At 46.3% G+C, this 21,803-nt stretch overlaps 1 protein-coding gene across 17 annotated transcripts in view; it reads right to left on the bottom strand.

Moving 5' to 3' along the window:
* The window catches only part of OCA2 (OCA2 melanosomal transmembrane protein), a 425,743-nt gene that overhangs the window by 118,367 nt on the left and 285,573 nt on the right, over positions 1 to 21,803 (bottom strand). The window contains exon 24 of one of the 17 annotated variants that reach the window (XM_077938932.1): positions 13,378 to 13,475. The exons of the other annotated variants lie outside the window; for them this stretch is intronic. Coding sequence (XP_077795058.1) covers positions 13,394 to 13,475 — 82 coding nt within the window. The 3' untranslated portion in view covers positions 13,378 to 13,393. Of the gene's footprint in view, positions 1 to 13,377; positions 13,476 to 21,803 lie in introns of those variants that run through there. 17 annotated transcript variants of the gene reach the window in all.

The raw sequence follows: 21,803 nt of genomic DNA, 5'->3' as shown, positions 1-21,803 counted from the left end.
AATGTATCAGTACTTGATTTGTGGCCTAGCTTATAGTCTATCCTGAAGAGCGTTCTTTGTAAGGTTGAAAAAAACAATGTGTATTCTGCCTTTGTTGGGTTGAGCCTTCTGTAGATATTAGGTCAAGTAATTGTGAGTATTACTCAAATTTTCTATAGCCTTGCTGATTTTTCTGTCTAGTTGTTATATCCATTACTAAGAAGAGGGTATTAAAGTCTCCATTTACTTGTTTTGTTCTTCATGCATTTAGGAATTTTGTTCTTAGTTGTATGTATATTAACAGTTGTTATATCATCCTGATTTATTGGCCCTAATAAAAATGTGCTAGGAGGACTTTTGTCTTCTTCTTTAGTAGTATTTTCAGACTTTAAATCTATTTTGTCTGACATTTGTATAGCCATTTCAGCTTTCTTATGTTTGCACCATTCCATTTATCTTTTTCCTTCATTTTATCTTCAGCCGATTTGTATTTTTAGTCTAAACCTAAATCTGGATCTTAAACCTAAATATGTAAACAGATTAGAGTGAAACCATTTTTTAAAATCTAGTTTGTAAATCTATGCAATTTAATTGGAGTCTTTAGTATATTTATATTAATGTAATTGCTTATACAGTTGGATTTATATCTGCTATTTTGCTGTTTTCTATGTCTCATGTCATTTTTGTTCCTGTTTCTTTTTACTACTTTTACTTATGTTAAATAGATGTTTTCTGACCTACTATTTTAATTACTTTATTGCTATTTTTACTTTGTGTTTTCAATTTGTTTTTAGTAATTGCCGTTGGGATTTCAATATACATCCTATTTATCACAATCTGGCCTAGATTAATAGTAACCTAATTTCATTAAAACCTAGAGACTCTGCTGTAAGGTAGCCCATTCTTTCCCTCCTCCTTTATGCTATTATTATAATATATATTACATCTCTGTAGGTAAAATAGCCAAAAGCATATTCGTGTCATTTTATGTGATTTTATTTTCAATTAGATAAAAGAAGAAAAGACAAAAATATATTTATTCAGGCTCATCTATATAGCTATGTATTTACCTTTTCCAGCACTCTTTATTTTTTTTCAGGGCGGGGGTGGGGGCGGGATTCAAGTTATCATCTGTTGCAATTTCCATTCCTTTCTTTAGTATTTCTTTCAAGGTAGGTATGCCAACAATTGATTCTCTGAGTCTTTCTTTTGTTTTGTTTTAAATCTGATCATATCTTTTTTTCCAACATAATTTTGAAAAATAGTTTTTCTATAAATGAAATTCTTTCTTGAGTTTGTATTTTCGTTTCAACACTTTAAATGTCATGCTACTGCTTTTTGGCGTACACTTGTTTCTGATGAGATGAGAAGTCAGCTATTGTTCTGACTCTATTCTTACATGAGGCTTTTCATGTAAACAGCAATGAAGAGTTCACGAAAGTCCCCTCTGGCCTCTCAAGTACACATGCGGCACTGTGCACATACTCAGCCTTCTATGCCCTCAGGGACACAGGGGAGCTTTTCAAAGTCTACTCTGGCTGTCACATTCCCTGCATCACCTATTTAAATGTCTGCCTAGTCTGCTTTTTATGTGATTTTTAGCAAAAGTACAAAAGCTATTTAATGAAAAAAAAAAAAGTATTTTCAACAAATGGTACTATAATGAATAGATATCTATATGCAAACAAAAATAAATCTAAACTCAAAATGGATCATAGATTTAGAGGTAAAAGTAAAACTTAGAAAATCTAAGAGAAAATCTTTGTGATCTTATGCTAGCCAAAGATTTCTTAAATATAATACTAAAGGCATGATCCTCAAAGGGACAAGTTCATAAACTGAACTTTATCAGAACTTAAAACTTCATCTGAGAACTATACTATTAGAAAAATAAAGAGATGAAACTCAAGAAAATTTTTCAAATCAAAGATGACAAAGGACTTAATATTCTGAAAATATGAAAACTTCACAAAGCTCAACAATAAGAAAATAATCCAATTTGAAAAGGGCAAAAGACGTTAACAGACACTTCACCAAAGAACATAAATACATGTTCGACATCACTAATTATTAGTAAAATATAAATCAGAACCACAATGAGATACCACTGCACACATATTAGAATGGCTTAAAATCACATCTGACAGAACCAAGTGCTGATGAGACCATAGAAAAACGAACTCTCATATATTACTGGAAGACTGAGAATGATAGAGCAACTATGGAAAATTAAGCAGAGTAAACTATCTGGCCTCACAGCCCCCTTGCTAGGTGTTTTTGTGAGAGAAATGAAAATATATATCCACACAAAGACCTCTGTTCACAATGTGGTCCATCTCTGCAATGAAATACTACTCAGCAATAAAAAGACAAACTGCTGATGCATACAAAAACATGACTGGATATCCAAAACATTATGGTAAGTGGAGGAAACTGGATTCCTTTTTTATGAGATTCTTGAGGAGGCAAAACCAGAGGGACAAAAGAAAGATGAATTCCTGCCAGGGGCTGGAAGTAGAAAAAGAGACTGAATGTAAAGGGTTACCAGAAAACTTCTGGGTGTGATGAAAATATTGTCTCAATTGAGGTGGTGTTTATATGATTCTGTGTATTTGCTGAAACTGATTAAACTATACACCTTAAAATGGTAAAATTTACTATGTTCAATTATACCTCAATTACCCTGAATTTTTTTTTTTTTTTTTTTGAGACAGGGTCTTGTTCTGTTGCCCAGGCTGGAGTGTGGTGGCATAACCAAAGCTCACTACAACCTCCAACTGTTGAGCTCAAGTGATCCTCCCATGCCAATCTCCTGCACAGCTGGGACTGCAGGCGTGTGCCACCGTGCCCAGCTAAGTTTTTCATTTTTTGTTGAGATGAGGTCTTGCTTTGTTACTTGGGCTAGTCTCAAACTCGTGGCCTCAAGTTATCCTCCCACCTCTGCCTCTCAAAGTGTTGGAATTACAGGCATGAGCCACTATGCCTGGCCCTGATTTTTTTTTTTTTAATAATGAATTAGGATATGGAATTTTTGCCATCATGCCATCAAATTGCATGGAACTCGGTACCAGGCAGCTTTGTTCAAACTATACAAAATGTATGTTCACATGAAAACATGTCCATGAGTATATGCCCAAAATATACATCATGTATTTGCCCCAAATTGGAGGGAAAACAATTGACTTTCAAATGATGAAAAGACAAACTCTTAATGAGTAGAATCATACACAGCTATACAATGGAACAAACTATTGATATAAGCAGCAACATGGATCAATCTCCAATGCATTTTCATAAATGAAAGAAGCCAGACCCAGAAGCCTATGATTGTATTGACATGAAATTCTGGAGAAGGCAAAGCTGTGGCGGGGAGAACAGCTCCGCGGCGGCCAGGGGCTGCTCGGGGGAAAGGTTGTCTACAAAGGAGCAGCAGAGAGGAGCGTTTTTCCGGTGACAGACCAGCTGCTTGTCTTAGTCGTGCTGCTATGTATGTGGCTACAGATTCTTCAACATTCACAGGGCTCTACAGCACATGACTGAATTCTACTGCACGTCTAAGATGTAAAATATAAAATCTTTAAATTTTATTTTTTAATACTGTGGATCCTGAGGAGAAGCAGGGAAGATTCAGATGGCCAGTCAGGAGGCGGCCCCAGCAGAGGGACTCTTGAGCAGGGTCCCAGACACACTACGGGGTTGTTTGGGAAAACACAGAAAAGGAAAAGTTAAAGATTCTTTTAGACCTCTGTTTTTCTCCCCAGAGCAGGAAGCATTTGCCAATGCTTTATGATGGAGTGGAACTAACTTCCTAATCTGAATGTTTCTCAAGCCTACGAGTCCCCCTTTCCCTGTCGCTCCTTTTCTGTTCCACCTGATGGGCTCTGATGGGCTCCCAAGGAGAGGAGGAGCCCAAGGCTGTGTGTCTCCACTTCCCATTGCCTCACAGCCTGCGGTGAGAAGTATTCATGCTTAGATCATGCATTTCCTCACCATGCACTGGGGGTTCTGTATGAAGTCACAAAGCCAGACACCAATACCCAAAAAGATGCTAATGAACATCACAGCCTTATACGGCTTAAAGTACAGGAGGGACCATATTCTCCTTTCCTTTCCTTTCCTTTCTTTTCTTCTCTCTCTTTCTCCTGCCTGCCTTTCTTCCTTCCTGCCTGCCTTCTTCCTTCCTTCCTTCTTGCTTTCTTTCTTTTTTCATTAATCCATGCTTTTTATGCACATGAATGGACCAAGCACTGCGCCACTGGCCTGCTTGCCCAACCAACTTTCCTTTCCCTACTTCATCCTTTACGTGGCAGTGGAAATCTAACTGGGTTGTATGGCTAAAAATCATCTAGTGGCTTGGCTTTTGGGTAAAGCTTCTCATCTGCAGAGCCTGCACGGTCCTTCCTGGGTGGCCAGCGCCACCCAGCCTCACCTCCCATGCGAGCCACATGGCCCCCTGCAGCTTCTTCCATCCATAAGGTCCGTAACTTCCCGAGACATGCACCCACCACAGCGGAGTTAGCGACTGTGGCTTCTCACTCCTCTGCACCCCAGCATTCCCGGGTACCTCAACCACATCACCCAGCACACTGGACTGCGGTCACAGCGGAGGCTTGTCTCCCTGTTAGGGTGTGAGCTACTGTAGGCCAAAGAAGGCCTAATTCATCTCTGACTCCTGTGGCCCAATAAAACTTAGCTGAGTTCCGTCGACTTGAGACAATGAGAGTCTGCACTGAGGACCAAGAGTGAGGCTAAACAGGAGGGCAGAGGGGAAAAGCAGTGCCCTGTGTGGCCCACATTGCCCAGAGGTCTCTGTGTGGCCAAGTGCTGGCGTCCAGCACAACTTCAGAAGAGGGGCGGCCAGGGCACTCAGCCATCTGGTGCCTGCAGGTCCAACAACTCCCGGGCTGTTTACAAAACTGGAAATCTCATGTTTGTAATTGCTGACAATGCTCATTTATCTTTATCCAACCAGCTTTGAAAGAAGGAGAATTGCAATGGAACTAATTGAGTGACCAATGCAGCCACAGATCAATGGGGCTTGGCTACTCAAAGCCGGCATCATCTATTACGGGATGCTTTTTCCAGTTGGACCAGAAATGGATCACATATGTAGCTCGGCTAGGTTTCAGAGTTATAAAGCTGACAGCAAGTTAGGTCTGTGCCACCTTCCGCAACCTTGTGTTTGTGAAACTATTACTAGAACCTGAAAAGGATGATGTCTATACTCTTCTGGGATGGTTAACATGCACACCTGGTAAAACAATGAGCAGGACTTCTACCATTAAAAAAAAAAAAAAATTATTTCAGATGAATCTTAGCTGGACCTCTTCTCCTATCAGGATTTCAGGATTTGGTTTTAAAAATAAAATGGTGACTCTTCAGGTGCTGCATTTATTACTAAAATAATACAAAGCTGTGTTCGGAGTCCTTGCTTTAATCTTCTGTGGGTGGAATCCTAGGATTTGAGAGCTGAAATTGCCTCCAGCACCATAGCCTTCAGCCCTCTATCCTACTCACATGCACATTTATTTATTCCATGAGTTTCACTCAACCTCAGGACCCTGAAGTCTACGGGGTTAAGAACAGAGATAACAGGGTCTCTAGGACCATTCTGCAGTGTGCACGGGCCTGCCTGGGGCAACCTTGTGTAGCCGCAGTTCTTCCTCACCCAATGATGGAGGCTTGTCCTTCCTTATGATGCTGGCTTGTGTTTTGAGGGGGCTGGGAGATGGCCCTCCTGGGCTGTGTGAATGGACGTGCCCACCACAGGCTCAGGGCAGATGACACACAACCACAACTCCACTGCTATAATGAGGAGGCCCCCACCCCACTAGCCGGCACTTGGTGGGACTGTGTGATGCTGGGGGCTGGGGAGATGTCAGGATTTTGCAGGATTCCTACAGAAAATTCTCTCTAGAGGCTGGGCGTAGTGGCTCAAGCCTGTAATCCCAGCACTTTGGGAGGCTGAGACGGGCAGATCACGAGGTCAGGAGATCGAGACCATCCTGGCTAACACGGTGAAACCCCGTCTCTACTAAAAAATACAAAAAAACTAGCCGGGCGAGGTGGCGGGCACCTGTAGTCCCAGCTACTCGGGAGGCTGAGGCAGGAGAATGGCAGGAACCCAGGAGGCGGAGCTTGCAGTGAGCTGAGATTGCGCCACCGCACTCCAGCCTGGGCGACAGAGCGAGACTCCGTCTCAACAAAAATAAAAGAAAATTCTCTCTAGAGAAGATCTTTTCTTAGTAAGTCACATCTTCAAAGATCCTGCAAACAGGAGGAGGAGATAAGGTGCATGTGCCAAAAGCTGCAAGAATGTATGTGCTCCTGGATCAGCACCTCCGCATCAGGGACGCTCCGAAAACTGCAGACAAGTCAGCGCCCCTCATCTTTGAGAGGCATGGCCAGCAGCTGCTTTGAGTCCTGAGCTGGACCACAGGTGCCCTGGTGTGGGTCGTGGCTCAGCACAGACGGCTGCAGGGTGTGGCTCACTGTCCCACAAGCAAGAGACAACACGCACAGAGGAGTGCATTCAGGAGGACTTGCTGCACCCATTCCAGGAAGAACGGGCCACGGAACTGGAAATTTAGAGGCAGATTTTTACACGTGGTCTTCCCCACTCTGTCAGAAAACAACTTCAAATGAGTCGGGAGTATATCAATACACAAGCAGGACTGTAGCCATGCATATCTTTGGCATTAATTACTGCTAGTGGGCTGAAACCTAAGGGGGCATGACTAAGTTTCCAGTAAATACACATGTGCAGATGCTGAATACTGCAAGAGGTACCTGGATCGCTGTACATTAGATAAAAGGAAGTGTGTTATAGAGCCAGGAATTTAAAAGTAAAGTATATACATGCATAAAATAGACATCCTCACTCCCAAATGATGGCGTAGCGAAGGCCTTTAAAAATGACATGCTCTTCAGGTGCATTCCTGTTGGAATGCCTACATCCTTCTCAAATGCCAATTTTTACGCAGAAGTTCCACGTAAAAGGTCATGTACTGGAGGATCTATGAAAACAAATGCATTTTTTTTTCCTCAGCACAAAGACAAAGCATAATTTATACGTTTGAGTTTTCAATCTCTGGTTCTTTTCAGAATATGTAACTATTAATAGAAAACAATCTGTTCTAGTGGTTCAGATGTCAGATTTAAAAAGACAGCAGAGCAGACCCTCTCTATGGGAAGCAGGTGGGAGCTATTCTACAGGGGGCTGATTTCCAATTTGTTAATCACTGAGTGGCTTACATTCGTTCCATTACAGGGGTGACTGTACCCTAACCTTGCTACACGACTCTGTCGCCTCCCCTTAGAATACCCATGCCTGGAAAACCTTCAATCTGGGTGAAAACAGTTTAAATAAGCACATTTCTGTAGCGTCTGTGCTCCCAGCCGTGCTGAACCCTTATTTAATAGAGTGTTTTACATACTTTACACAGACACTGTCATTGTTCAGAGTTGGCCTGGCCTTTTCACAGTAACTATTTTGGACATGTTTTTGTGTCTTTCTTTTTGGCTGAATTTTTCAGCCATCGAAAGCTCCTTCCATTCCTCCTCCCACCAGCAGCTTCTCTGTCACAATAAACGGCACCACTGTTGACCCAGTTTCTCCACCCGTAAGCTCGGGAGTCTCCCTGAAACCTCTCTCCCTTCCCCTCCCTTGCCCAACTCACTGATCCTCCACAGGCAAGTTGGTGCTACATCCAAATGGGCCCCACTCTCACCCTCTCCCTCCGCTGATGCTCCACCAAACACCAGCATCAGCTCTTCAACACCTCTCTGCTTCTCCTTATCAGTAAGGATCTTTTCGAAACAATTATCAGGTCAAGTTTCCAAGCCCTGAGAGCAGGGTAGGCTGTCAGAAGTAGAGCTCCAAGGGGTGGCACCCTGCCTGGCAGCTTGGCCTCCCTGGAGAAAGACCCCGCACGCCCCCCGCTCTACTCCCCACATGGGTCCAGAGCTGCCTTCTCTCACAGCCACACACTCTCCGTGGTGTGTCTCCATCCACGCCGCTGCCTATATGGGAATAGAAAGCTCCGCAAGTTACAGGGTTATATCACGCGGGCACGTTTCACTTGTACATTTATAACTTTGTAGAATGTACTTAAGTCACTTGAATTTGCCTATTTAAGAAAAAAATCAATAGTTGTTCTAAAGCACATTCTTTTTGTGCTTTCAGCAGCATCGTAATTGAGTCTGTTAGTTTTTAATGCTTGTGCACCACTGCCAGCCTGCTTATGTACTCCCAGAAGGGAAAAGAAGAGGCTCCGGCCGTCCACAGTTCTAGCAGGACCCCAGGTTCTGTGATTCACACATCTACTCTCTGACTGGAGGAACAGGCAGCACTTGCTGTTTTATTTGTTGGAACAACACCAAATCCTGGACATCCATGCTAATTTATTTTCACCCAAGACATGTGTTTCTAAGACGTCTATGAGAGAAAGCACAGTGCGATGGGAAAGGCTTAGATGTGGGCAGAGAGAGCTGTGAGGATCCCAGCCCGGCCTCTCGCCACCTGAGGGGCATGAGCAAGCCCCTGTCCCACGTGGACACCAGCACCCTCACCTGGCAATGGTCAACAGGATGCCCAAGAGATCTGCAGGAAACAGCACGTGCTGGGCACTTAGCATCACGCCAGGCAGGTACTCAGCGAGTGCTGGTGTCCCCCAGAGAGTGTAACGGGGCTAAGCACAGAGTCCTGCCAGAGCATAGCCTATCATCGTCCAGAGCACTGCCCTTCCCAACTCTGCCAGGCGTTCCCCGGCCCCACCTTGGAAGCAAACACCATCAGTGGCAACTTGCATGAAAAACTGTATGGAAAAATCTGCAGCAAGCACAGACCTGCCTCCCACACTCCCCCTTTTCCTCATCCAAGGTTTCTCCAGCCCCACTTACCCCCTCAGTGTCCCTCCAATCACAAGCCCTGGGACCTGGAGCTCTCTGGCAACCCGCTCTGAGAGTTTTTGTCCAGCAGATGGAGAAGATTCTCCCAACCTCACAGGAAGGAGCCAGGGGATCACCCACTTCACACACAGGGACAGTCCCTGTCAGTCATAAGCATTTCCTGGAGTCACAGAACACATCCTCACTGGGGGCCCCTGCGCTGCTGTCTCCCTTCACCTCTTCACCTCCCTGGTGAAGCGCAGCACCCCTGCCCCCTATGAGGAGCAGCTGCTGATGAGAGGAAAGGCTTTGATCTAAAGGGCTGGCTCTGAAAGATGGAATTTCAGGCTTTACTGAAATAAAACGTGGGTCAACAGGAATTGGGCCTCAGACGCTAGACGTCAGAGTCCTCAAGAATCCCCTCCAATGCTCCATCGTCTTGCTAGTTCCCTGTGTGTATGTCAATCCCTGGAGGCAAAGGGTGCGTATCTTATAGAGCACAAACAGTACCTTCCCGACACAGAGAAGAAATTTAGAATTGATGTTGTCTGTGCTAGACCTTGACCTTAAGGAAAGAAAAAACCAAGGTCTGTGAAACCATTTATGGGAAGAACAGACCTAGCTCTGTTCTAGTTCATGGGCAGGAGGCGGGTTCAGAAACTCACAGCAGGCAGAGGCTCCGTTCACGGTGACGGAGACTATTATCGCTGTGTGGCAGGAGTCTCATAGAAACACCCTGGATGATGGCATTGAAGCTTAAGAGTCTAGGACAAAAATGACTAGTATGAGTTTAATTTGTTATGTTTAGTTTGTGGACAGGTAGCGTTTCGAATAGGATGACTCTGAAGCTGGAGGAAAACGTCCACCAGCAGCAGACAGAACCAGGTTCGCTAAGATGCACGCAGGAGGATGAGCTACAGAGAGGCTGGTGATGAGGCTGAGGAGTAACTGGAAACACAGGAGTTCCCTGGGGGCTCCATGTTTCCTGAGGGGCCTGGAGAAGCTGGAGGGGGCTCCCATGTTGGCCACACTAGAGTTTTTTTCTGAGTCCTGGCCCTGGCCTGCCTGCAACGGCTCTGCTGGGAAGCCAGCCAGGACGCACTGTACCCGGAGCTGACCCGAGACGGCAGCCTGGCGCCAGGACAGGGAGGGGTGTGAGCAGCAGCTGTGCAGGCACCAGGGTGTGCAGGGTGGGCGAGAGGGTTACGTGCAACATGCTGCCACTAGGCAAGCATTGATAAGCAACAATCAAACACTTGGGCTTAAATTATTGATTAATCAGGTTAAGAAAAAAAGATGAAAATGTCTTTTAAGATGGGAGGTGGGTCACAGGGAGAGCTTGGAGGAAGAGGAAGAGCCAGGCTATGGCCAGTCATCCTGCTTCCTCTTCTGGCTCACAGCTGACCAGGCTGACCGGGCTGACCGGAGCTCTTGTGAGCTTGGTTCTGCCTAAGAGAGGGGAATAACAAACATCCAATTTTTCCTGATACTTTTTCCCCAAAGGTACAAACAAATTCTGCCACAGGAGAGGAGTTTTTGAAAAAGGCAATATAATTTTACTTTCAATTTTGTTTTATATGTTCACATTTTTTGTATAATGACTTATAATTGTTCATATATGAAAAACCTTCATTTACAGGAGGTCACGACCCAGAGAAAATAACTTCAGGAGACTGAGACGTCTCTGTGAAGGGAGAATGGGTTATAAAATGATTCTGCTGCTTCCTCGCTCTGACTCTGATGGTCAGGAGTTGTCTAAAGTTATAGAAGTCCTCCTGAACTTTTCTTATTGGTTTGACAAAAAAAAAAATCAAATTTTCTGTCATTAAACAAATACAAATGACTTTCTGTCATTAAACAAATACACAGAAAACACCAGGCTCGCTGAAGATGCCCGTTCATTATTACATAAACAGTGGGTGTGGGGTTTGGATGCTGATTCTAACATTCAAAATAACATCCAAGGTAACTACATTTTGTGCCCTGCTTTAGAAATTTTCAAGGTTTTGGATTTACAAAGGATTTAACAAAGTTAGGCTAGTAAGTACAGAGACACAATGTAGCCATGTAATAGCTTGATTTGAAAAGGCTGCAGCCTTTAAGAATTCCATTTAGAATATGGTTTCCTAGAACACAACCCAGATGGGCTGTTAAATAAAGAGAGAGACCAGCTGCACCTCGACAGATCTGCATCACAATTGGATCTTAAGAAAGCCAAACAATGTTTTTCATTAAACAAGAGAGCTCTTAATAAGTAGCTTTTTAAAAACATGATTATTCTCATTATTCAACAGAATGGAAGCCACTTTCTCTGCAATTGTCACACAAACTCTAGAGGAAGAGGGGGGACAATGGTTTCTGCATCTGCAAAGATGGACCAAGCTGACCTAAATTTGCAGCAGCCCTTAGGGCCCTGTGGATATTATCCACGCATTCACTCCAAGTACATTAAACACCTACTGCAGGTAGGCACTGCTTCAGCTCTGGGCACACAGCAGTGAACAGGTGGAGGTCTCTGTGCTCAGGAGCCTTAACCCTAGTTGAGGGAGAGTGACAATGAACAAATACATATACACTATATGAGGCAGAAAGCAGTATGGCGAAAAACAGGGAGGAAAGGAGTGCGGGACTCCTACTACAATTCGAGAGGTCAAAATTGCCTGTCTGAAAAAGGCAATATCCTTTATAAACATAGATGTAAAATATCTTTTAAGCACTTTGGGAGGTCGAGGCGAGTGGATCACCTGAGGTCAGGAGCTGGAGACCAACCTGGCCAACATCGTGAAACCTCACCTCTACTAAAAATACAAAAATTAGCTGGGCGTGGTGATGCGTGCCTGTAATTCTAACTACTCAGGAGGCAGAGACAGGGGAATTGCTTGAACTTGGGAGGTGGAGCTTGCAGTGAGTCAAGATCGCACCACTGTGCTCCAGCCTGGGCGACAGAGCAAGACTCCGTCTCAAAAAAAAAAAAAAAAAAAAAAACGAGCAGAAACCTGAGAAAAGTGAGCAGCCAGCCATGTCCCTTCATCATGGGCAAGAGTTCCAGAGACGGGAAACAGGCAGCAAAGACCCCACATCAGTATTGGGCTCAAAAAGCAGTAAAAAGGCGGGAGTGATGAAGGGGAGAACTGTAGGACATGAGATCAGACGAGACGGGGCCACAGCACATGAAACCTCACAGGCTCTGTAAGGACTTGAGTCATAAAAGGTATATTATCCAGCCACATGGAGTTAAATTAGATATGAACAGCAGAAAAGTCCCTGGACTGTGCCCAAATATTTCGAATATAAATAATGCATTTCTAACTAACCTGTAGATCAAAAAAGAAGCCAAAAGGAAACTAGAAATTTTGTTTTCTGAAATGAATGAAAAAGAAAATGTCAGGCTGTGAGCCCAAGCCAAGCCATCGCATCCCCTGTGACTAGCATGTATATATGCCCAGATGGCCTGAAGTAACTGAAGAATCACAAAAGAAGTGCAAATGCCCTGCCCCGCCTTAACCGATGACATTCCACCACAAAAGAAGTGAAAATGGCCGGTCCTTGCCTTAAGTGATGACATTACCTTGTGAAATTCCTTTTCCTGGCTCATCCTGGCTCAAAAAGCTCCCCCACTGAGCACCTTGTGACCCCCACTCCTGCCCGCCAGAGAACAACCCCCCTTTGACTGTAATTTTCCTTTACCTACCCAAATCCTATAAAACGGCCCCATCCTTATCTCCCTCCACTGACTCTCTTTTCGGACTCAGCCCGCCTGCACCCAGGTGATTAAAAAGCTTTATTGCTCACACAAAGCCTGTTTGGTGGTCTCTTCACATGGACACGCATGACAGAAAACACAACATATCAGAATTTGTATGACTGCACCAAAGCATTCCCAAGGTAGAAATCAATAACACTAAACATCTATATTGAAAAAGTATCATATCAATGACTTCAGCTTCCATCTGAAAAAAAATGGAAAAAGGAGAAAAAAAAAAGTAAGCAGAAAAAAGAAAATAACAAGATCAAAGGAGAAATCAATGAAATAAAAAAAAACAGAAAACACAGAGAATGAAATCGAAGGCATTTGTTTTCAGAAAATCAATAAAATTGATAAACATCTATCAAGACTGATCAGAAAAAAATATAGAAGACACAAATTATCAACCTCAGGAATGAGAGAGGTAGCAGTGCTACACACTGTACAGATATTAAAAGGATAATAAGTAAATAATATGAACTATTTCATGTGAACAAATGTGACAGCACATACAATGAACAAATTCCTTGAAGACACAAATTATCAAAGTTCACCCAAGAACAAAGAGATAACAGGAATAGCCCTGTTACTATTTAAGAAATTGAGGCCAGGCATGGTGGCTCACATCTGTAATCTCAGCACTTTGGGAGGCCGAGGTGGACAGATTGCTTGAACCCAAGGGTTCAAGACCAGCCTGGGCAACATGGTAAAACCCTATCTCTACCCCCAAAAAAAAAAATTAGCCAGGTGTGGTGGTAACGTACCTGTAGTCTCAGCTACTCAGGAGGCTGAAGTGGGAAGATTGCTTAAACCTGGGAGGTTCAGGCTGCAGTGAACCAAGACTGCATCACCGCACTCCAGCCTAGGCAACAGAACAAGACCCTGCCTCAAACAAAAATGTTGTTTGAAATCATAATGCAAAACCTTCCCACAAGGGAAAACCCCAGACCTCAGGGTTTGACTGGTGAACTGTACCAAACATATAAGGTTGAAATTATAGTAATTCTACACAAACTCTTCCTAAAAACTGAATAAAAGAGAATCCTTCCCAACTCATTAAATGAGCTCATAATTACCCTACTATGAAAACCAAAGACATTAAAAGAAAAGGAAACTACAGGACAATCTCTTATAAACATAGTTGTAAAACATATTTTTAAAACTTTAGCAAATCTAATCCAAGAATATATTAGAAGAATAGCAATATGCTGGGCGCGGTGGCTCACCAGCACTTTGGGAGGCTGAGGTGGGCAGATTACAAGGTCAAGAGATCAAGACCATCCCGGCCAACATGGTGAAACCCTGTCTCTACTAAAAATACAAAAATTAGCTGGGTGTGGTGGCGGGAACCTGTAGTCCCAGTTACTTGGGAGGATGAGGCAGGAGATTCCCTTGAAGCCAGGAGGCAGAGGTTGCAGTGAGCCAAGATCATGCCACTGCACTTCAGCCTGGCAACAGAGTGAGACTATATCTCAAAGAAGGATAACAATACATCATGATCAAGTGAAGTTTATCCAGAAACGCAGGATGATTTAACACCTGACAGGCAATCAATGTTACCTACGTTACCTACGTTACCAGTGTTACCTAATGTTACCTACGTTAACAAACTAAGGCCGGGCGCGGTGGCTCACGCCTGTAATCCCTGCACTTTGGGAGGCCGAGGTGGGCGGATCACGAGGTCAGGAGATCGAGACCATCCTGGCTAACACGGTGAAACCCCGTCTCTACTAAAATACAAAAAATTAGCCGGGCGCGGTGGTGGGCGCCTGTAGTCCCAGCTACTGGGGAGGCTGAGGCAGGAGAATGGCGCGAACCTGGGAGGCGGAGCTTGCAGTGAGCCGAGATGGTGCCACTGCACTCCAGCCTGGGCGACAGAGTGAAGACTCCGCCTCAAAAAAAAAAAAAAAAAAAAAAAACTAAAATATATATATTTTTTTAATAGAGCGAAGGCACTTGAAAAACTCAACACTCATTCATAATAAAAAAACTCTGCACACCAGGAATAAACAAGTAATTTCTTAACTTGAAGAAGAATATCTAAAATGCGTGTGTGCACACACACACCCACACACAGTTACATCATATTTAACGGTGAGAGTGTTTGTGCTTCCTGGCTAACATCAGGAATAAGACAAGAGATCCACTCTCATCATTTCTATTAAACATTTTATTGGAGGTAAACGGCCAATGCATTTTACTGGAAAGTATAACCAATGCAATTAGGCAAGAAAAAAAGTAATGACATATAGATTGGAAAGAATGAAAGAAATCTCTATTTAGCTATAAACTAAATTTGATGTAATCTACAAAAAGACTACTAGAACTAGTTTAGTAAGGCCACCAGATATAAGATCCATTCATATATATCTATTATATTTCTATATAATAGCAATGAAGATCAGAAATTAGAATTTTTAAAAATAACTTTTATAATACCATCAAAATATAAAATACTTAAAAACAAAGTTGACAAAATATGTGAAAGGCTTGTACACTGAAAGCAATACAATATTGCTGAAAGAAATAAAAGACTAAAAAAATGGAGAGCTATACCTTGTTCATGGCGGGAAGACTTACTAGTGTCAAGCAGCTAATTCTCCCCAAGTTGTTCTACAGATTCAAATAAATCCCAATAAAATCACAGCAAGCTACTTGTAGATATTAACAAACTAATTTTAAAATTCATATGGAAATGCAGAGACCCCAGAATAGCCAAACAACACCCCCAAAAAAACCCTGAAAGAACAAATATAAAGAACTGACACTGCCTGCTTTTAATAATCATTATAAAGCTGCAGTAATAAAACAGTGTAAATATAGGCCAAATAAGAGTTTGGAAATAAACTCACATACACAACTGATTTTTTTTTTTTTCCACAAAGATGCAAAGGAGATCCAGCAGCAAAAAGATTCATTTTCTACAAATGCTACTGGAACAACTGGACACCCAAATACCCCTCCCACACCCAAAATAAACTTGAACCCATACTTCACAGCATATACAAAAGTTAACTCAAGAGGGATCACAGACCTCAATGTAAAACCTAGAACTCTAAAATGTATAAAAGAAAACACAGAAGAAAATCTTTTTGACCCCAGGTTGCTTAGGTACAACACTAAAAAACACAATACATGAAAAACAAGTGGATTAAATGGACTTCATCAAAGTTAAATACCTCTCCTCCTCAAAAGACACTGTTAAAAAGAATGAACAGACAAGCCACAGGCTAGGAGAAGATATTTGCAAAGTATCTGTCTTACAAAGGATTTGCACCTAGAGCATCTAAAGAATTCTGACAATTCAATAATAACAAACAAAACTCAAAAATTGGGAACATATTTGAACAAGACGCTTTACCAAATGAGAAATACAAACGGAAAATACGCACATAAAAAGATGCCCAACATCATTAGTCAGCAGGAAACTGTAAGTTTAAACTACAATGAGACAATATAATCCAGCAACCCCACATCGGCATATATACCCAAAGAATTAAAAACACGTCTTGAAGAGTTATTTGTACACTCATGTTCATAGCAGCATCATTCAAAATAGCCAAAAGGTGGAAGAACTCCAGTATCCGTTGACAGATAAATAGATAAATTGCGGTATATCTACACAATGGAATATGCTTCATCCTTAAAAAGAAATTCTCACACGTGCTACCACGTGGATGAGCCTTGAGGACATGCTGCTGACTGAAATAAGCCCATCACGAAATGACAAATACTATATGATTCCACTTATACGAGGTACCCGGTAGTCAAGCTCATAGAGACAGAATGGAATGGTGGTTATCAGGATCTAGCACAAGGGCTAAATAGGGAGTTCATGTTTAAGGGGTACAGGCTTTCAGTTTTGCAAGATGAAAAGAGTTTTGAAGATGGATGGTAGAGATGGTTGCATAAGAATATGAATGTACTTAATGCCACTGAACTGCACATGCAAAATAGTCAAAATGGTAAACCTTATATGTATTTTACCACAATTAAAAAACAATGAGATAGCACTCACACTCACTATAATGAGTATAACAAATAAGACACAGTAACACATGTTGACAAAGACGTAGAGAAATGAGAATTCTCATACACTGCGGGCGGGAAGGAAAAATGCCATAACCATGTGGGAAATAGTAGGGCAATTTCTTTAAAATTTAAATACACACCATTTCATCCACTCATTCCACTGGGTAGAAGTGTGATGGGTATGTTAGCTATTGGATTGTGGTGATGATTTCACAAGGGTACATATGTGAAAACTTATTAAATTTTACACTTTAAATATTTGTAATTTATTGTATGTCAATTGTATCTCAACAAGACTGGTTAAAAAAAAATAAAAAGAGACTATGGCAGAATATAGTAAAGTGTGAAAAACCACACCAAAAGAATTTCTGGGTTCATCCTGAAAAAAAAATTTCTAACAAACCACTAGTACAATTTTCACTGAGGAATTGTTAGAAGAACAGCAAATTGCGGCGCTCTACCCTTGCCTACTATGAAGTGCCTTGAAAAATAAACATTGATATTTTGCTCACTGATTGTGAATCTTAACAGGATGGCCCCTAAGCAACATTTATACACAAGGCAGGCAAAATTAACCATGTTTTGAGTATTGGGTTCTTTGCACTTGTCTTCTTGAAAATCAAAGGGAAAAAGTTGCCCAGTTTGAGTTTGTGAAGTAGAAAGACAGAATGGCCCAATTTCACGTGGATGGAAATAGAATCATTTCCTAGGAGTATAAAAAGGGAATTGCCCGAAGCACTTGCACGTAGAATGCTCTTTTTTTTTTTTTCATTATTTACACTATAGTTTTATTTCCTAAGGGGCTCTGACAAAAATAGAAGCATAAAATGCTAGCACCACAACGGACTTCAGAAACCATCTGGTTTCTCTTCTTTTCTGGGTGAGTAAACTGGAGTCCGGAGAATGGGAGGCGCCCGGGAAAGAGGCTGAAAAGAGGCCGGGGCGCCCCTCCCTCCCTTGGCCGGGAGGGACCAGCCACCGGCGGCCTGGGAACCACGGAGTCCTGGAGCCCCCAGTCCTGGCGCGAGGCAGGCCTGTTCCTTAGGAGAGGCGTGCGCTCATCCACCCGTTCCTTCCTCCAGTCGTCGTATTTTCCCAGCACCGGGCTCCCTTCTCCTCCCCCACGGCAGACCCCGCGGGGCCGGACACGGCCACGAACCACCCAGCTGCGCGGCGGGTGATCTAACTGTGCTTGTCCTCAACGCCACCGAGAAGCACCTGCAGGGGAGGCCTGCCCTGGAACAGGCGAACAGGATGGGAGGCAGCAGGAGGGTGTGCGGGAGCCGGGGACGGGGTGTGGGAGCCGGGGAGGGTGTGTGGGAGCCTGGGGACAGGGTGTGGGAGCCGGGGAGGGGGTGTGTAGGAGCCGGGGACGGGGTGTGGGAGCCGGGGACGGGGTGTGGGAGCCGGGGAGGGTGTGTGTGGGAGCCGGGGAGGGGGTGTGTGGGAGCCGGGGAGGGGGTGTGTGGGAGCCGGGGACGAGGGTGTGTGGGAGCCGGGGACGAGGGTGTGTGGGAGCCGGGGAGGGGGTGTGTGGGAGCCGGGGAGGGGGTGTGGGAGCCGGGGAGGGGGTGTGGGAGCCGGGGAGGGGGTGTGTGGGAGCCGGGGAGGGGGTGTGGGAGCCGGGGACGAGGGTGTGTGGGAGCCGGGGAGGGGGTGTGTGGGAGCCGGGGAGGGTGTGTGGGAGCCGGGGAGGGTGTGTGGAGCCGGGGACGGTGTGTGGGAGCCGGGGAGGGTGTGCGGGAGCCGGGGAGGGTGTGTGGGAGCCGGGGACGGGGTGTGGGAGCCGGGGAGGGTGTGTGGAGCCCAGGACGAGGGTGTGTGGGAGCCGGGAAGGGTGTGTGGGAGCCGGGGAGGGTGTGTGGGAGCCGGGGAGGGTGTGTGGAGCCGGGGAGGGTGTGTGGGAGCCGGGGAGGGTGTGTGGGAGCCGGGGAGGGTGTGTGGGAGCCGGGGAGGGTGTGTGGGAGCCGGGGAGGGTGTGTGGGAGCCGGGGACGGGGTGTGGGAGCCGGGGAGGGTGTGTGGAGCCGAGGACGAGGGTGTGTGGGAGCCGGGAAGGGTGTGTGGGAGCCGGGGAGGGTGTGCGGGAGCCGGGGAGGGTGTGCGGGAGCCGGGGAGGGTGTGTGGGAGCCGGGGAGGGTGTGTGGGAGCCGGGGACGGGGTGTGTGGAGCCGGGGAGGGGGCCCCACCCGCAGAGCCCCAGCGCGGCCGCGTCCACCCCGGCCTGGAGCAGGTGACGGTTCGATGGAGACGCCACGCGAAGCAATGCAGAGCTGTTGGCTTTACGATTTCATGTTGAAAACACAGCGTGGGCCGTGAACCTGGGGCGATAAGCCTGAAGGGCTGCTCCCCCAGGCTGGGAACCGCGAAGGAGGCCTGGGCCGGCTGCGAGGCAGCTACAGGAGAAGCGGCTCGTGTTCCAGATGCTTCGTTGGGACAGAGTTCGTGTTCCAGATGCTTCGCTGGGACGCAGCAGGCAGACGGCTGCACACCGCGGGGGCGGGTGTAAAACGCAAACCAACCCCGAACCTCCAGGCGGCTACGGCATCGCACTAACCCCAGCGCGGGGCCCTGGGAGCGCATGGAGCTGCCGGCCGGGAGGGGGCCGCTGCCCGGGCGGGGGCGGGAGGGGAGGAGGACCCATGGCACGTCCAGGGTCCGCCTGCGAGCGGTGGAGCTGGAGCCGGCCGCTGGCAGATGCCCTGGGCTAGGACGAGAACAGAAATGAGGGTGGCAGGGGAGCCCTGGACGTGCCATGGAGGTGCGCAGTGCTGGAGGTGCACAGTGAGCGCTGCCTGGAGAAGACCCTCCGCGCTCTCCACATCCAGATGGGAATGCAGGCTTCGGGAGTGCCCAGGAGACCCAGGCGGCGGGGGCAGCCAGAGCGAGGCCCCCACACACCCAGGGCATGGGATTCAAAGGCTACAGGGCGGGGGAACCTGGCTCTCCAGAACGAAGCGCGCCCCAGCCTCCACTGGTCTCCAGGCTGAATGGCCGAGCCCGGACACCACCGGGGAGTTACAGTGCAGGTTTGTCAGGCCGTGAGGAGACTGTTTAAATAATACTTTCTAAAAAGATGAACTTTAGAAGATGCCAGTGCCTGGCTAATGGCACCAGCCGCATGCTGGCTGTTGGGAAGGCGAGGGCTCTGGTGCTCCACCCTCCCTGGGTGGGGAAGTCCAGCTGGGAGCAGAGGGCTGACTTCCAGCTTCTGTTTCCAACGTAAGTTGTGTACAATCCTAAGCTTACACTAAAAAGAAGTGGAACTTTCTAGAGAGAAAATAGTTGTTTTTCATGGTGCTTTAAGATTTCCAACTGTTAAACGGAGCCTGAGAGCCAGGTTTGCGCTGTGGTTCACGGATGTCTAAAGTGCACAAGATGAAAAACTGGTTTTCCTACCGAAAAGGAACGTACAGTGAGAAGCGTGGACAAGCTTGGGGAGAAAGCAACGGAATTCAGACGTGAGCATGCGTGGCGCCCCGGCCCTGCTCCTCGGGCTGCGTTCCCAGTGGAGAAGGGTCGGGGCAGAAGATCCCAGAGCTCGTGCAACACAAGGAGGGCTCTTCCCTAGTGCCCCGCTCCACCCGTGCCCCTGGCTTCCTGTGCCCACTGTGCGCTCTCCTACGCCTCAGCCTGTCCCTCCCGGCAGGGATGCGTCTACCTGGCACACACGGTTCTGATTCTCAATAAAAAAGAGGTGTCAAAAAGGCGGCCCTGTGGGAAGAGGGTTTTTTACAGGGAAAATAAGAAACCAGCTCCACTTCACTGGTGGCCCAGACTGCAGAGAGGACCGTGGCCACCTTAATAACAGCTGGCAGATGGCGAGAGAGGCCTGGGTGGGAGGTGGCCACGTGGCCGAGCCTCACTGCCCATCTCTCCCACTGGTCAGCCCCTCAGTCTCTTCACTCTGGCATTCTAGCCGGGGCTCCTGCCCACACCCCGCATGGCATGGCCCAAGCCAGACCTGGACACTGTCCCAAGGTCCTGCCTCCCCTGTCTACCCGCCAGCATTCCTGACCTAGTCACCCCGGCCCACCTCTGGGGAAGCCCTCTACCCATCCGTGGAGCGTCCTGGGTGATGCTTACCAGGGAGAACAGACTGCCTCACACCCTCTAAGCCCTTCTGATGGCGTCCTGTAACACCAAGGAAACGTCCAGACTTCTCACTGTCTCCCCACTCAAGCCAAGGGTCTTTCCCCCGGGCTCCCCCAGCCTCACCCCCACTCCCCACTGACTGCCCTCACTTCTCTCAGACCACAGGGCAGCTGGGGGAGTCTGCTGACCACTCTGGGTGCCGGTGCCGGTGCTGTGCAGCTGTGGCCAGTCACTGCTGCTATGTGACTTCTCCCTTTGCCCAGTGTGTCCTCAGCTTCCCCGTGTCTTCAGAGCTAAGTCAAGACAGGCACGAAGAATAATGAGTGCCTCTGCGTTGGTGTCATCCACACACGTCAGGGAAGGCGCCTTCGTCCCCTCCTCAGACAACCCGTGCTCCCTTCACTGGGGCAGATGGAGGCGTCACATGCTCCTCTGCTTGACGGAGGCTAAGAAATTATGGCCTAGAGACTTGCACTGAAGTAGGTTGCACAGCTGTGGATTTATTGCTTGGCCTTTTTCACTCTTCCGAAGAAAATGGACTTTAAAAATAATCTGCTCTCCCATAAAAAAAAGAAGAAATTCTCAGGAAGGAAAATCAGTCATGCCATCAAACTTACTGAAAAGGTCTCTAGAGCAAAGTTTTCAAATGCTTCTTTAATCTGGTTACATAACCTGGGTATTAAGACATAAAGCAAGGTTCTCCCTGGACCCAGAGGCACCTGCTGTCCACAGGAGGCTGACCCATCAGCTCCCCGAGGGCAGGGCTGGAGGGATCTTCTCCCCTGCGTGTTTACTGACAGCACTGCTTTCTCCACGACTTCACACATGCCTGTGTGTGTGCAAGTGTGTGTGTCCATCTGTTGCAGACACAGGTGCCTTTCCAGGTGGTGATGACTATTGAGGAAGGCAAGTCATTGAGGTGGTGGCCCCAGAGGGCATCCCAGTCTCTACTCTATGTGGGGGTAAATGCAGAGTTAGGCTTCAGGAATAAGACAACAGGGTGTAAAAGAGGGAGAAACGTTTGCTCCAGCAAGCCCACATTTGTGGGAGGAAGTGGAAGAACT

Source organism: Macaca mulatta, chromosome 7 (genome assembly GCF_049350105.2).
Source record: "Macaca mulatta isolate MMU2019108-1 chromosome 7, T2T-MMU8v2.0, whole genome shotgun sequence".
In the NCBI taxonomy this organism is placed as follows: Eukaryota; Metazoa; Chordata; class Mammalia; order Primates; family Cercopithecidae; genus Macaca; species Macaca mulatta.
This window is presented reverse-complemented; position numbering and strand designations above follow the sequence as displayed.